The sequence below is a fragment of the Ruditapes philippinarum genome, unplaced genomic scaffold (assembly GCF_026571515.1).
Source record: "Ruditapes philippinarum isolate M1 unplaced genomic scaffold, ASM2657151v2 ctg1667_1_1_1_1, whole genome shotgun sequence".
Taxonomy (NCBI): domain Eukaryota; kingdom Metazoa; phylum Mollusca; class Bivalvia; order Venerida; family Veneridae; genus Ruditapes; species Ruditapes philippinarum.
The window spans coordinates 242,852-260,474 of NW_026866442.1; the positions used below are offsets into that span (position 1 = coordinate 242,852).

Consider the following 17,623-nt stretch of genomic DNA (forward strand, 5'->3'; position numbering starts at 1 on the left):
CAATCCCCTCTATACCCCCAAAGAGAATTTTACATTATTCTTAAGCTCCGCTCTTAATGTGCGACTACTTAAATAGTTGATAATTTTAGTACTGCCTGTACGGACTACTACTTAAAGCCGCATCTACACCTATGTCACATTTAGCTAAATAAATGGCCCTTACAACATATTATCAGGCACATTTTTTACTGAAATGTCTTACTAAGATTTCCCAGAATTTATACCTTTGTCTATGCTAAGACTATCATATTTCTTAAAAATGTGTAAATAAAAAACGGGAAAATAATGCATTTAGCTAAAAACAATGGAATTAATGAAAGGTGTACATTCTTTTAAAATAAATGGAAAGTTTGAGAAAAAATATTTTAAGCTTAATAATTGATACAAATTCTTTATTTGGTGATTTATTTGGTGAAAGTTCTTCACTTACTAATCAAGATCATTTAAATCCCTATTGATTCTACTATAATTCAGGGCACATGTTTGTGTCTATTTAATGCCGTGATTTTTTTGTTTACCATTGGCTTTGACTACAATATATTATTTAAAACATAATGAACTTTAATTTTCTATGACCCCAAAGTGCGGTCGTTTGCCTGATGTTAAAAAATGCATATGTACCTGTTTAACGCACTTTGGTGTCGAAATTGGACCCCAAAGTGCGTAACGCACTATGGGGTCGGACCCCAAAGTACGTAACGCACTTTGGGGTCGGACCCCAAAGTGCGTTTGACCCCAAAGTGCGGTGTTACAAAGCATAATAGCACACTTCTTTGCTCAACGAACTGTAAAAAATTCGATTCGCATATAATTTGTTCATATTCAAACAATTCATAATAAACTTTCTTACAGTCTCAATTCCAAAAGTAGCCGGTCATTTTGTTTTTGGTATTGACCAGACATAATTCTTCACGCGACTTAATTCTACAAAACATTGATTTTGATTGATTTGTTTTCTGAGAGATCAAATCAAATAGTCAAATTGTTTCAGATATATTTAGATATCAAAGGAATATCAAATCCATTTGATGAATATTTATTTTCTATCTTTCAACAGACCAAAATAAATAAGCATTAAAAGTTTTAAGATGTTTAGATATTATAAATCAGGTTACTGATATGTTTAAACCTACATTGTAAATAAACATAATTCATTACATTATAAAACCTGACTTAAACATTTTAACAGGCCAAAACAATCTGATATGTGTAAATGTACTCAAAATCCACACAAATTGATATTTACATGTATACAGAAGTTATTATTCCAACAGACCAAAAGCAAATTGATATGCATGTAATAAAACTGTCATCTCAAAAAAAAGTCAGTTAATTTAATATTAAACATCTGTACCTGAAAACCAACATTTCTCAAGAACCATAGATGAGTAATCCTGAAGTGTTCTTGTAGAAAAAATTGTCACGTCCAACAGCTTATTTTGCAACGTCATCAACGTCATTTGTTTTACTGTTAGCGTGCTCGGATCGTGACCTCCTTTTGTAATTTTCACATACTTGTTATATGTACACATGTTGTATAGATTTGTTGATTGTACTGTATGCATAAGGCATGTTCCGATAATTGTCGTACATATGTAGGTACATTAAAGCTGCATACCCTAAGATGAGCCAATATAAAAAAGAAGAAAATCAAACTTGAGAAAAATGTACTACGATTTTAAGGAACGTTAAAAGGTTCAATATTAAAGTAATAATTAACATGTTGTGCGTCATCTATGATTATATTTCAGTTTTTACATTTATCACTTTACATGTATTTCTAATGCGCAAGACTCAAATACATGTTATCAATAAGTTCCGTTTGCCGTGTGTAAATAACTTAATATTAACTTTATTTCGCAATATTTTACTTTTAGATACATTTTCAAAACTTTCATGAAAATAAGAAAGTATCTGTACAGTAGGTATAATGCTTAAAGATGTGAATGGCAGAGCGTTTGCTAAATAACGTTTTGAATTACCCTCCTATCAGTAAACAGCCCTTTTTTAAGTCTTCAAAGTGACCAAAATTAAATTGAAATAATCTATTTGAATTTGTCATCGGACAAAATTGAGCAAATTGAGATATTATGTCATATAACATGCATGAAAATGTTATATGTTTTTTGATAAACAAATACATCAATTTTACAGGCGCCTCGTGTTCGAGGTCTGCAACATGCAGATCAATTCAGCTTGATATAATTTTAGGTTATTATTGTAATAAACCATGATACTATCAGATAAAATTCCTTGTAATAATGTAGTACCCATAGATATGAGAGAATAATGAGAGGTTTCTTGTACTATTTCATCTACAGGGTTGTTATATTTGTTCAATTATTTTGTTGTATTGTTATCATCATCCGGGATTTGTACTGATTAGTGTCTTCGTACCACGGATGAAATGTCTCTAAGTAGTGCTTTTGCCAAGTTGTGTTTTATGTAGTTTTAAATATAGCTTTTTGTAAAATCGAATGCGTCGTGTGAAAGTCCCAAGTCACTTCGGCTCGGCATACGTCGGCAATATTTAACACGAAGCCTACTGACGGCTACAGAACCAAAGCAGGACTAGCCACCAGTCTAGGACGGTCTATATGATATCATGGTCTGCACTGTTCGCCTATTAGTCGGTCCATATTTGAAAAAATATAACATTCCATACAATGCTAAATGGTCTTGTCAAAATTGAAATACCCGGCATTGACAAGCCAGTTAAAGATATTTTGGCGTGGTAAAGGCTAAATACGTTTAAATATTAGCATGCCGTTCACAAATAAAATTGTTCACAAATAAAAATTGTTATTATTTCAAATTAACTGGATGAATTTAAAGGTACATTAGATCCAAAATTGATACCTTTTTATATTTTTGGTGTCTTGTTACAGTTGTAAAAAGTACGTCATTGACGATATTGCTGAACCACTTTGTTTACAACTGGCTACTCAAATAATTCCACGTTTTGTACTTCTTTCTCCAGTTTCAAAGCATGTTCTAAAACAACATTGTGAATAGTATAAAACATACTTTCTCCCATTTGAAAGAAGAAAATAAACTCATTTTTTAGGGACAATATGGTCCTAAAGGGTTTCTTTTTGGTGAATAAAAAAACTTTAATTGTGTGTTTAACGAAATAAAAGGTGACTTTTTATATATATATAAGATATTTTCGTTATCGTAATTTAATTAATGAACTGTGGAGTTTGATAATTAATTATACGATAATGATATCTGATGCTTAATGATTACAACTGATTTCTTTCAATATAAAAATGTAGTAGGTCAATGTGTTCTTATATTAAAGATAACAGATTTACAATAATAGTTGTGAATATATTAAAACTTTTTGATATGTTTTGTTCTCACCAAAATCCCAGATCGGAAGATAATTGTATGAATTATTTTACATGCAATTCTTTTAGAAATAAATTATACTAACCTCTAGTTTAAACATTCTTATTGCAGACTTTTATTGAAATCTAGGATATTCTTACTGAATATATCTAATTTGAGAAAGAGAATGCTTAAACAATGATTTGAAAGCTACATTATTGGTCATGTTAGTTTGGTACTTTCTTCAAAAAAGCCTGCACGTTTTTTAAGCGACATTATGTAGTCATACAGCATTAACTTATTATTACCGTCACATATCTTCTAGCAGTGTATACTCAAATGATGTTTATTTTGTATTTAAAAATAAGACCGTACAACAACTTTAGATATTTTCAATTATCAAATTTGAGCGTAATATATGTTGCTTTTTTATTATTTGGTATATTCAGGTACCGCCTTCATATTTCTATTGTTATGAAGAATCTGGAAACATGTAATGTTATTCCTGTATATGTCACGTGATTTAGCATAGTTTCATCATTTTGCAAAGAGATGTGATGGTAAATGTCGATACCGATATATCTTTTTAAAATTAATTGGCAATTAGTTTAAGGTATACAGAGTTGTGCTTATTAAAAATGGAAGACCCGCCGACGCCACGTCAATGTTTACCTCAAATAACACAATTTAAAGTCAAGTCAAGATAGAGTGGTAGATAAGCCCAGAAGTTTTTATTTTGGTGATGTAGAGGTATTGTATATTAAGTCTATAATTTTCCTTTTACACTGAGATGAATTGTACGATTTAACCCATTACTTCATGAGCATTTTGTGAAAAATGGCTGTTTTCATTGAAAAGTCTCCCGTTACAAGTTCAAATTGCTATAACACTATAAAAACTACTTCAACACTAATCAAACTTGGCACAAATATTGACTGGACCATTGCCCTTGTAACAACATGCTCAGGCCTAAATTTTCTGTTACTATGGCAACGAGGGGACATCTCAAAATTGCCAAAAATCACTATTTTGCGTTGATTTTTTTCCATCAAAATTGATTTCAAAGTGCTGCAACTTCTCAATGGATTGAGATAGAGTCAAATGCTTTTCAGCGTTGCTTACACGTTACCTTATGATCAATCTGGGGTCATTTATAGCCTCTCACAAGACCAAAATTTTCTTGGCGATGAGGGGGACTCCGCCCCCTTCAAACCCCCCAAACAGAAGGGGGCACATGGGGCCGCGCCAAAAAAGAGGTCACTTTTTTAACAAAATTTCTCAAACAAAAACAAGTGTTGGGGCCTAAATAAGGCATTTTTCACCATTTGAGACAACAAAAGGGGGGGGGGGAGGCGTTAAAAGGCGTGTATATAACGTAATGGGTTAACCTAAAACTAACTAAAACGTAATTTCAGTATTGATTTAAAACAGTCATGTAATTTTCGTTTCGTTAAAATGCATTTTACACCAACTTGTCTGCCTGCTTCAAAGCATGCTGACACAATCAATATTGTTATTATTAGAAGATCTTATTTTCGGCAGAAATCTGCAGTGGGAAACAAGCTATTATTGAATGTTAATATAAATAGTGCAACATCACGAAACATTTGTCCTTGAATACCATATTTTGTCTTTAAAATGCAATAGCAAGATAAGCCCTTCTAAATTTCAAACAAAACAAAAACACATGAAAAAGCAAATACATAGACTGAGGATATATGTTTGCTTTTTGTAAGATGAAATTTTATGTCATCGAGTGAGCTTTAAAAACAGTTTTCTCACGAGTTGGCGTAGCCTAAATATTACATTGAATATCTAAATTTGTTTTCCCCACTGGTAGCAGCCTCAATTTCAGACGAATTTCTCATAAATACATGAAGTCTAGAGCTAAAAAATAAACTTAAAAAAAATGAAATGGCTATGATATTATTCATTTTAAACAAAAATTATGAATGACCACTTGTTTTGATAATTAAAACAAACAATTCTTGAGGATGAAAAGTTCCACCATACCAAATTAATTTTCGCGAAATTGCGGAAGAAGATAATATACTATCCTGAGTCGTTTTTAAAAGCGACCACCATTTGTTTCAAAAGTTGTTTATTTCACGCGAGAGAAGAATAAAGTGCGTTTGATTCGAATGGATTTCATTTGGATATGATAAGTTTACATCTATTCAGAGGGAAGGAAACATATTCGAAGATTATTACAGACAATAAGTAATAAAAAGAGCATCGAAACACGAGGCTATCTGATTTGTACCAGGGGGCGTATAAAAATACGTTCCTTGTTGTCACAATATGAAACCCCAGAAAAAAGTAACCATCTGAATAAGATATTTCCGTCGCTTTTCTCTGCCGTCACAATTAGTAAACCGCAGCAAAAATTAGCCAATCAATGGGCATGCTCTGGAGTGCGGGTAACTAATACCTGCACTCTATTAAACACACTGTGCATTTTGTATATTATTTAACTCGGACACATTTTCAACAGAAAGGTCTCCAAACTATGATACAAATAATTGTTGTAAGATGGATATACATCCACATTAAGCGATTAAGCATTTGGAAAAAACATGGAAGTTTTGGAAGGGCTTTCTAAAGAACGCTCGTTCTTTTCTTTTCTCTCCTGGCGATGCCTTTCATTGCCTTTAATACATTACAATACAATCTAAATCAAGACAAAATTATTTGAATTGAAAGTATATATTTAATACAACAAGTACATAAATATGATTATTATTTATTCTTTGAATTTATTTATATATAATTATTATTTTATGCTTTTGCATGGATTACTTATTTATCCGTGAAAATTATATTAGTCTGATAATTACACTTCATTCTACACGCAACTGCTCCCCAAAAGATGTAACAAAGTGATTCATATATGTTCAACATTAACATGAAAGTTGAATACAGGAATTTAGTTTTAGAATGGGGGTATGAATACTTTATATTTTAGAATTTCTTTTTAATTTTTGTAAACAAACTTTTAATTTCAGAATTTATATTTTAAGAGTTTTTGTTTAGATTCAGTTAAAGGATGTTTTACGCTATCTAAAAGGGGAGTAATACATTTTCTCTGATTGAGGAAACTACCTTATAAATAACTCCCCTTTTGTTGTAATTTACTTTAAAGCTGAGAGAGAGAAAACTTCCAGTTTTCCAATTGGATAGTTATAAAATAATATCTGACCATCAACAATTTTAATAAATGTAAGTAAAACTTGCATGTTTAATGATATTACAGTTTACGAATGCATCACAATATGTATTTTCCATAACTAGCGGACCTATAACTATTATTGTATATTTGTTATGAGCAGCGTCACGACAAAACCAACATACTAGGTTTGCGACCAGCATGGATCCAGACCAGCCTGCGCATCCGTGCAGTCTGATCAGGATCCATGCTGTTCGCTTACAGACCCTATAACAAGTAAAGAAACTTATAGCGAACAGCATGGATCCTGATCAGACTGCGCGGATGCGCAGGCTGGTCTGGATCCATGCTGGTCACAAACCCCTTATTTTGGTTTTGTCGTGACGCGGCTCATATGTAACAAGTAATCGATATATTATATATGCTAATGGCAAGTACATCGGGCTCAATTTAATCAAACTATCCGTAAACTTAAAATAAAAATATAATTGAGAGATATGCTGCTTTAAACTTAGCTGTAAACCCTAGATGTAATTTACTTCCTTTTTTGTGCATGCTACTTTTCCGATTAAAATATTATAAATTTTACATCAATAGTTTATCTAAGTTTTATCTTTATGTGGCTAGTTAATTTACAGCCGTGTATACCAGAGTTTGTTTCATAGTTATACCTTATTAATATATAATTGGTAAATCTTAGATAATTACTAAATACTTAAAATAGCTATATAACAAATATACTTTATAGTAATCAGAGAATAATAAATATCTAAATTTAGATGGACTTTTAACAGTGCGGGGATCCTTGTCGTTCATGATGAAACTTTATGCTTTTATAAATTACATGTATATTATATGCGCCGTTAAATTTACTGCGTTTGTCAAGATACTAAAAATAATACAGGTTTTTGAATATAATAAAATAAAATAATAATATAAATATTTTTCGAAATATATTGAATTAATATAAATAGAATTAACATATAGCATCGTGTCATTTTTATGTACAACGTATACTGATATATACCCTTCCCTACCCGACCAAACTGCACACATGTATGGAGGGCGATCGTTGCCAAAATTCCAGACATGTAATGTGTTCCTTTTGAAAACTACTTTTGAAAATGCGAACATGTATGTCTAGCATTTTTTATTGCATTCGTGCACAGCAAATGATATGCCTCTTAATCCAATCTTTTAATTGAAGGCACCCGCTTTTAAATAACACGTTTACATGTAAATCTTAACAACTGACCTAAAATGGAGAACAACAACACATTTACAAGTTCGTATCTACCATTGCATATAATACATAAGCATGTTTACACACTTGTAGATATATATCTGTACCTGAAAAAACACAAATGAAATGTAAAACTCGAATGCAGAAAATATAATTTAATAAAACGTGTTCCAGTCGTAGAACTACAACAGTACGTTTACACAGTTACATGTTTAAAATGACAAAAGTAGATTCACAAAGTTAGACGATTCTAAGTCATGCATGACGCCCCGCCTCTCTCTGAGTATTTGCGATCTTCTATCACGGAAATGTACGGACAGGTATAATACCCGTCGCCTCTCTCCTATTTCTCAATAAAGTGAAGGAAAACACGGCGTCCATTCTAACTTTTTTTATTTCTATTAAAAGTCCAATATTATTGGTATCAAATGAAAGACTACTCCATAAGCTTTCTATGAGTGCCTCGGAAATAAAAATGAATTAAATAGATATATGGAATTTTTAGGTTTTTTTACTCTGAAAATAACACTCTCGAATTGGTAAGAAAAACACGGCGTTCCCTCCAAACTTTTTTTTTAAGTTCGTAATATATTTTGATAATTTTGGATTGAAATAAAAGTGTGCTTCATACGATTTATGATATATAATTATATAATGCCTAAAAATAAAAATGAATTAAATCAAACTGAATTAACTTTCGTTAAAAAGTTTATCATGTTACTTTTTGTAAAATAGAGAAAATAAGAATCCCTAAAGAACGCTCAAAACGACAAAATTGAGAATGTTGCAGGCCCGGTTTGATTGAGCCTGCTCATGGACGGTAATGGAAAGAGCAAGTTATCGTCCATGCCCCCTAGCACCGGTTTAAGCAAAATTCAACATGAACTGGTACAATTTTGAAACATCCGCAGATGATTTAATATGGCGTTTATCATGGAACCTTCAATGTGACACGTAAGTGCCATACCATGAAAAACGGCATATGATCCCCAAGTAAAAAAAAAACACACTCTGAAATTCAGAAACATGGCGCCCCCTATACTTACTTTTTTTTATTTCTTGGTCAATTTTAATAATAAACACGATCATCAAGGAAAGGCGGCGGAAAATTACATAAGAATTGCAGATTCGGTTTGATTGAGTCTGCACATGAGGGATAATGAACAAGTGCAACATCCCTCACGCCCCCTAGCACCGGCTTGAACGGTACTCAATTCTCAACACTTAATAGCGCTGGCATCAATGATCCCGAAGGACCAGAAAAACACTGAAGTGAAGTACGGGGCAACTTTTTACAACTGCCACACGGCACTTGGCACCTGCTGTTGTGAAGTATTAAAATCTGAAAACAAAATGATCCCTCGGAAGCATTAATCACTACAAAATTACATAAGAATTGCAGACTCGGTTTGATTGAGTCTGTACATGAGGGATAATGAACAAGTGCAAAAAGTTTTTATTCATACTGAAAATACCTTATTAAAGATTGTACATATGTGCTACGGATAAGTATTTTCTTGATTTCGGAAAGGAAATCTCGGTGGCCGCTTTAAAATCCTATTTTTGCAAATACTTGCATAGTTTTTGTTGAAAGTGAAATTTGTGCCAATACATTTTTCAATGATACCAATAAGAATATCGGATGGTTTTTACATTATCAATAAAATTACTCCCTTGAAGTTGGTCATTGTTTCCCCTAAAAATTTCCAAATCGCCGATGTTTCTCAGGAATATATGATAAACAAGATCAACAAGGAAAGGCGGCGCTCAATGAACGCAACCCTACATGACCCAGCAACAAGAACAAGTGGCAAGAAGCCCAGGCGGACCCCAAACAAAACACAGGACAGGGCACTAGGCATAGCACGGACAGGCTAATCACTAAAATGATAAATAATTTGTAACTGATAAGAACACGATGTTAAATAATAAGGTAATGCACAAGTTATCTTCATCATAAATGGTAAAATCAGCAATTTTCAAGTGATGTTGCTAGTGACAAAACTTTTGTAACAAATGCAACATATATATGTTATGAAAAATGCCGTATGTTGTCCTTCAGTTTTATTTAAAAATATGGGAGAGGCGCCGTTTTATACCTGTCCGCAATAGAAGGTCGTAAATACTCCGAGAGGGGCGGGGCGTTATGCTTGACTTAAAATCGTTTAACTTTGTGAATCTACTTTTGTCATTTTAAACATGTTACTGTGTTAACGTACTCTTGTAGTTCTACAACTGGTAACACGTTTTCTTAAACTCTATTTTCCGTATTCCAGTTTTACATTTCATTTGTATATTACAGATCTATAAGTGTGCAAACATGCGTATGTATTGCATGCAATGGAAGATACGAACTTGTAAATTTGTTGTCGTTTTAGATGTTAGGTCAGTTGTTACGATATATATGTAAACTTGTTATATAAAGGCGGAAACCTTCAATTAAAAGATTGAATTAAGAGGCATACAATAAAAAAGGTAGGCGTACAAGTTCGCATTTTCAAAAGTCATTTTAAAAAGGAACACTTTACATGTCTGGAATTTTGGCAACGAACGCCCTCCATACACATGTAGGCCTAATAAACATATTTAAGTAACGCACAAAACCATCTACCTATTGACCAACCTACCTTCCCACCAAAAACGACAAATTAAACAAATGTCATTCTTTTATCAAGTCATGTCAAACGGATATCAACACGCTAAATAAAACCAGAAGTCCATGTTTGCTTTTAAAAGCGGTAGCTATGGTGCATGGATGGAAGACTGCATTTACCATTAGTTATCCGTTTTCAGTTATCATTTTACTGAAACTTTGTCGTTCTGGGCGTTCAAGAAGGTTTCCCTTTTATTTCATTAGTTTCTATTTCAGAAGATATGTAATAATACACGTCAATCTAGTAATGTCTTGTTACTCATGTTTCGTCATCTGTTTTGATTTTCATATCAGTATTTAATGTTTTTGCACTGAATGTTTTATGATAACCGCCGTATGAACACATCTGCGGATGTTTCTAAATTCAAAATTTTACCATAGCATTTTTAAATGTTGAATACTGCTTAAGCCGGTGCTAAAGGTGCGTGGATAGTAGCGTGCACTTTTCAGTACTGTCCATGAATAGGCTCAATCAAACCGAGCCTGCAACATTTTCAATTTTGCCTGTTTTGGACTTCCTTGAGGGATTCCATTTTTCTCAATTTTAGTACATACATTCAATAAGTAAAAAAAAACTATCTAGACAAATAAACATGAACTTAAAAACTGTAAAACATTTAAATCGATATAACAATCTTGAATGTAAACTGTACGTGGAGAATATCTTTACATTGTCAAACTTTATCTTTTAAGCGAACACATACATTATTCATAAGACTACATTAAGAGATTCTTATAATGTAAAGGAAATATTGCGACGCGAGCACGGGGCTCTAGTTCGTATGTTAGTTGTAGATTCTACTTTTTACTTAGTTTGTTGAATTTATATATTTTTTAGGGGGTTTTGTAGATGCTGTACTCGCGTCGGCCGTCACTAGACGGTTTATAAAAACGGGCGGGGAAAATCTCTCTAAATGGTAGCGGACTTATTCTAATCAAGTATGATGTTTATGTTGTTCTCTGTGTTGTTCTATAATCTCGAGTGATGATTGTTGATGTAGAAATTCAGACGAAGACACAAAGTCTTGTCTCTATGGTTGATGACGGTGACTAAAAATAAATGTCACCGGCTGGAGAGTCGTAGTTTAACACAATAATTACACTATCGATAAACAGTTCAAATAATTTATTTAAGTAACAATTATATTAAGAATTAAAAGGTGCAACAATTTATCAATAATATTTAAAGTTTGACTACTACGCGGACTGTCAGACCTCGAAATAAAAACAAAGTTTAAAAGTTGAATATTTTGGAATAAATGTCCCAAAAAGCTGGACATAAAAATTTACGCAAAGATCTAAACTATTTAAATGTGATATAATTTGATTAACTTTACCTCAAATTCAGAAATTTAATTATTTAAGAATATTTTTTAAAGAGAGATGAAACAATGCTTTTGCTCATAAGAAAATCTAGAAGACGACTGCTCGTAACTGATTTTGGGCGTTTCGAGCCGATAGCGCGCATGTGCAGTCACCGTGTCCGAGCTGATGCTCATGCGCAGTACATGTAAATGAGCCGAAGATGAGCCCATATACATGTACAATGCATGTTAGGGAGCCGGGATAGAGCCGCTGCACATGCGCAGTGTAAATAAAAGAGCCGGTAATATGATACGCATAATAATACAAATCCGACTATTAAACAATGACCGAGATAAAATTAAACGCATGCGCAAACAATACAAAGATGAAAATGAAAGTTAATTGTTATCAACAGACACGAAATCAGCAAAATACATCTATTCCACGCGATGACAGTCGTAAGCAGCCGTGTTTAATAAAAAGGTTCAATGAATACTTACTATAGATAATTGTATTTCCCATGTTGGATGTTTCATGTATGCAAAAATAGATCGAAAATACTTCCATAAAAATAACCGTATTTGATGTAGTAGAAATTGTATAATGAGTGAATTGCATAGAAACATGAACCCTCAGATGTCACAATATAAAGTCATTTATAAAAGCAAAGTCTATAATAATTGCTTCTTTCATGGATATATTAACTTGCTTTCTAAACTGAGCTAATTTCATGCAAACCCAAAATATAAATAAATGGAAAAAACTAATATAAAAAATAAATAATTACTGTTCTATGCCATTCTTCAGTGAAACCTCAAAATCAAACGTGAATTCCATACTTTTAAATATAGACTACAACTTTCTTAGTATTCAATTCCTGTATAATTTAATTCAGAAAGAAAATATGTCGAGCATATAGCTAGGCAGCACCGCTTCAAAGTTAATTTGGCAAAGTTCAGCAGAAAAAATAACAAAAATAATATCTAAGAAATGTTCCAATTTTCATTATTTTCTTTGTAAATTTCTGAATACTTGCTTACTGTTCGGGTATGTTAGTCAAGTAAAGAAATAATATGGCTTTATATAACTTGTTTTAAAAACATATTCAGTATCATTTACTTCATATAACATCAAAAGAAATAGAACTTTATATAACAACATGTTTTTGTTGTTTATATGACAATATATTTAGTATAGCACTGATATTTCTTAAGAAAGCGTGGTAATTTTGACAATTGGCATGTGCGGTAACCATGGAAACTGCCCGTTTACAAAGAAAAATAACGCATCAACATTTTTTTATTTCTATTTTTGAAGCCACCATAAAATGTTTCTTGATATATCAAAAATGTAGAAAATTCTATGAAAGAAATATTTTGATAGCTTTAATTATTTACAGAATTTATGTTTATTTTTCCCATTTTCTGTTCAGTTAAGAGGCATGAAAAACTCATTTTTAAAAGAAATATGTTCAGATTATCGTTTGTTTTATACAGAACCCTTAGATAATGCAAGTTTTGTGTAAAAGTATGCTTATTGTGTGTGTAATAAGCTGTCTTATACATTTTTATAACACAGTTGGGCTATTTTGACAGTTTTGAGGTATTCGGTTTCCATGGAAACTGCCATTTTTAAAAAAATCCAACACGCCAACATATATTTTTCTTTTTATTTTTGAATTTGTCATTAAATTTTACACAACATACATAAATTTTAGAAAATCCTATGAAAGAAATGTTTCAATATCTTTAATTATTCACAGAAAACATGTTTATTTTTCTCATTTTTTTCAGTTTACAAGCATGGAAAACTCATTTTTTAAAGAAATATGTTGAGATTATCATTTGTTTTATACAGAATCATTGGATAAGGTTATCTTTGCATTTAACAATGCTTGTTGTGTGTATTAAGCTATCTTATACATTTTCTATTTGTTATAACACAGTTTGGCTATTTTGACAGTTTTGATATATACGGTTACCATGGAAACTGCCATTTTACAAGAAATCTTTATTTTTATTTTTGAATTTGCCATTAAATTTTACTAACCATACAAAAAATTTAGAAAATTCTATGAAAGGATTAAATTTTCATAAAACTGTAGAAAATGTCTTTAAATTATAGCACAGCACATTATTTCAATATTTGATATCAATTATACTTGAGTCTATTTACATTGTAGCATATTATTACAGTATTGATTTCAATTATATTTCAATTAATTTACATTGTAGCACATTTTTTCAGTACTGATATCAATTATACTTTAGTTTATTTACATTGTAGCACGTTATTTCAGTATTTGATATCAATTATACATTAGTCAATTTAAATTGTAGCACAGTATTTCAGCATTTGATATCAATCATACATTAGTCTATTTACATTGTAGCACATTATATCACTTTACATATGATACTGTTTATAACGATATCTTTGTTTGTATTGTGTTATTATATATAGTAGCACACGGTATAGATATATATGTTGATACCATTAAAGAATATCAACAATAAGATATCAGTTTAGTTACACACCATTAACACTGTCCAAACTATCAGCGTAACTGTATTTTCTCGGCATTTCCCCTAGATTGTAATTCATCTTTCTTGATGACAATGGTGTATCAGACGTGACAATACTGTCCTCATTAACCCCAGGTAAACAAGAGAACATCGCCTTTAAGCTTCCGCGAAACTTTTCAGACATAAATCCATAAATGAACGGATTGATGAAATTGTTTATAAGAAATAAACAATCCGCAATTTCACCAAAATGTGTTCGAAAATCACTAGGTGGATATACATCTCGTCCAGCAAGTTTTAAGCATTTATGTATAAGTCTCGGTAATGGAAGAACAGCCGCCATTACGATAACAACAATAACTATTTTTGACATGCGCTGTATCGACATCCGGGTAGTTTCAGTTGTTGTGACAGTTATGGAACCTTTGACCAGGAATATTTTCAAAATATGAAGAACGCATATTATAATCAATGGTAAAAAGTAAACCGATAGCCATAAAAATAGCAAAAATTCCTGGGATCGTCCAGCCAGAATAATTCGTGCTCCAATAAGTGCTGTTAGACTTCCTGTAATTATTGTTCCAATTATCCACACAACTACAGACGATATTATCACCTTTTTAATTGTTAGAAACGCATTAGCTATTAAAGGATAAGCCAACGTAATATACCTCAAAACTGCCAGCAAAGCCACGTGTGTATTTGCGGAGAACCAGAAAACGGATTTCAGAATATAATATGGTGAACTAATTATAACTGGAGATGAGCACGTGACAGATAAGATAACTCTTTCAAATGATGTTGTCAGATTTAGAGTAAGAAACAATAAATCAGAAATAGCTAAAGCTGCTATAGCAACAAATGTCGGGTCACGTAACTTCCGATCACGAACGACTCGTGTTATAACAAACATGTTTGCCACTATTCCAATGATAAACAATGTCTCAATGGCGCTGTATATACATGCTGTGTCGCAGTAACCACATGAAAATTTTTGATAACTAGCGAAACTTCTGCCGTTACCACCACCACGTGAAGAATTTCCCGCGTAGCCGCCATCTTGTGTTATATTTCCGCAAGACGAATTTAAAACATCCACCGGATTCTCCCTCATTGCTAAAGTAACATTGTCTAAGTCGCCATTTGTTTCACACATTTTCGTTAAATGTTTGCGACTTATTGCAGTAAACACAATGACCTATTTGATACCCAATCTTCATGAAGTATGTGTCCACTTAAAATTGTTCTAACAAGGCATTTTGAACAAAGTCATGGAGTTTTGTTTTCCGCTTTCGAAAACTGCTTGCATTTTTTCAACTTAAGCAAATAATCCTTCTCACAGCGGCTTTATTCGCTACATAATATTCCCACCATTTATAATGAAATTCATCATCATTGAAACAAATATTTACACTAATTAACTCATTGTATAAACTGTTCATACACTGTTTAATATGCAGATATAAAACATTTGCTTACAAAATAGCAAATAGGCCAGACGTATTCTCTCTTGGTTACTCTTCATAAAGCATGGCACGTAAATCAAGTTAAACTATACTGACATATTATCTATCTCGCTGTAATGTTTGTTCAACTGGTGTATTTTTGTAACGATATAAATGTTTCAAGAACAGAAAAGTTCCAGATAAGTTTAACATCTGGAAGTGTAACAAACTGAAATATCGCTCTTATACCTGGAGCTGAAGGTAATTGTTGCGATACAGCTGATGCTGTGTACTCATCAACATGTATATACTGTATATTAATTAGTTCTCTCTCATTACACCCCCTTGACCCCCTCTCTTCCCCCCTCTTTCTCTCTCTGATTAATCCTTTGTTTTTTCTTTTACTAAACATAATGATAAGCAAAAATCATAATTATAGTTGATAGGAATATTAAATATGTGTATACAGTATTAAGCAACGTATTAGCTGCGATGTAGTATCAATACAATATTTCATGTAAGAATGAAAACAAATTGATATCACTTTAGTAAAATTAGATATCAAGCAGAAAATGTCTATTTAGTGTGCGAGAGATATCTTGCATATTATTCTCATTAATATTGTGATCGACGAAACATTTAATGTATGCAAAAATATTCAAACACATTGTGAAACTTTCTACTGTACATGGTTCGCTTTAAAGCATATTAGTTATTATCTCTTGTGTCATTTGTTGGAATATCTAAATTTTTTTCTTATTTACAGCAGCACGCCTCCAGATTCATGTTAATTTTCATGAAAATTTTGGAAATGTATTTAAAAGTAAAATATTGTGAGATGAGCAAATAAAGCAATTCATACATTGCAATCGGTACTTAATATCCAAGAAAATTACCAAAAAGTTGTCTGCATATGCAAAAACAACCCTTACTGCGTTAGTAACGCAGTAGAAATATGGTGATATAATGCAGCATTGTATCACCATATTTCAGTCTAAAACTACATAGATCATGTAAAATATCATTTGAATCTTGAATGATTTTGTCTTTCTTAAATTTTAGTACATTTTCTCAATATTGATTTTCTTGAAAATTTTTGCTCATCTGGAGGCGTGCAGTGTAGGAGCACATTTGTCTCGGAGCACATTTGTCTCACAAAGTGTGACCGATGTGTTCGTAAACATTTATATTTGCAACAAATTGGAAATGAGACAGATGTGTTCGACACACAATAGAAAGGACACTCGAAGCACATTTGTCTCACATTTTTCCATAAAATTCTTAAAAGGTAATAATTATGCCCATCTGTTTTTGGCTACCAGCCATTTTTCTTTGTTTTCTGTATTTATAATACCGTTTTTAGGTCACTTCCGGTCAGTCTAAAACTTCCTGCCATTGCATAGGAGTCATATATTAAAGAATATCCTTGTTCTGCATGTTACATTTTCTCAATATTGATTTTCTTGAAAATTTTTGCTCATCTGGAGGCGTGCAGTGTAGGAGCACATTTGTCTCGGAGCACATTTGTCTCACAAAGTGTGACCGATGTGTTCGTAAACATTTATATTTGCAACAAATTGGAAATGAGACAGATGTGTTCGACACACAATAGAAAGGACACTCGAAGCACATTTGTCTCACATTTTTCCATAAAATTCTTAAAAGGTAATAATTATGCCCATCTGTTTTTGGCTACCAGCCATTTTTCTGTGGTTTCTGTATTTATAATACCGTTTTTAGGTCACTTCCGGTCAGTCTAAAACTTCCTGCCATTGCATAGGAGTCATATATTAAAGAATATCCTTGTTCTGCATGTCACAATTAAAATTTCTACAAGTGCATCATCCAGAACCTAAACACAAATGCAGCAAGTCTATTCTTATCGTTATTAATAGTGATACCTTTTTTTTCAATGCTTAAAGTTTTATACGTGATTTATGGCACTAGGAATAT

The 17,623-nt window shown here is 32.2% G+C and overlaps 1 protein-coding gene across 1 annotated transcript; it reads right to left on the minus strand.

Annotated features, from left to right (window-relative positions):
• Positions 1-13,355: 13,355 nt before the first annotated feature.
• LOC132732470 (adrenocorticotropic hormone receptor-like) lies at positions 13,356-15,814 on the minus strand. Its single transcript, XM_060718889.1, has one exon. It carries the CDS (start codon positions 15,379-15,381, stop codon positions 14,230-14,232), a length of 1,152 nt encoding a protein of 383 aa, XP_060574872.1. The 5' UTR covers positions 15,382-15,814; the 3' UTR covers positions 13,356-14,229.
• Between the last annotated feature and the right edge of the window lie 1,809 nt (positions 15,815-17,623).

Coding starts and splice junctions, on each gene's coding strand:
- LOC132732470 (XM_060718889.1), bottom strand. CDS start 15,381: ATGTGTGAAACAAATGGCGACTTAGACAATGTTACTTTAGCAATGAGG.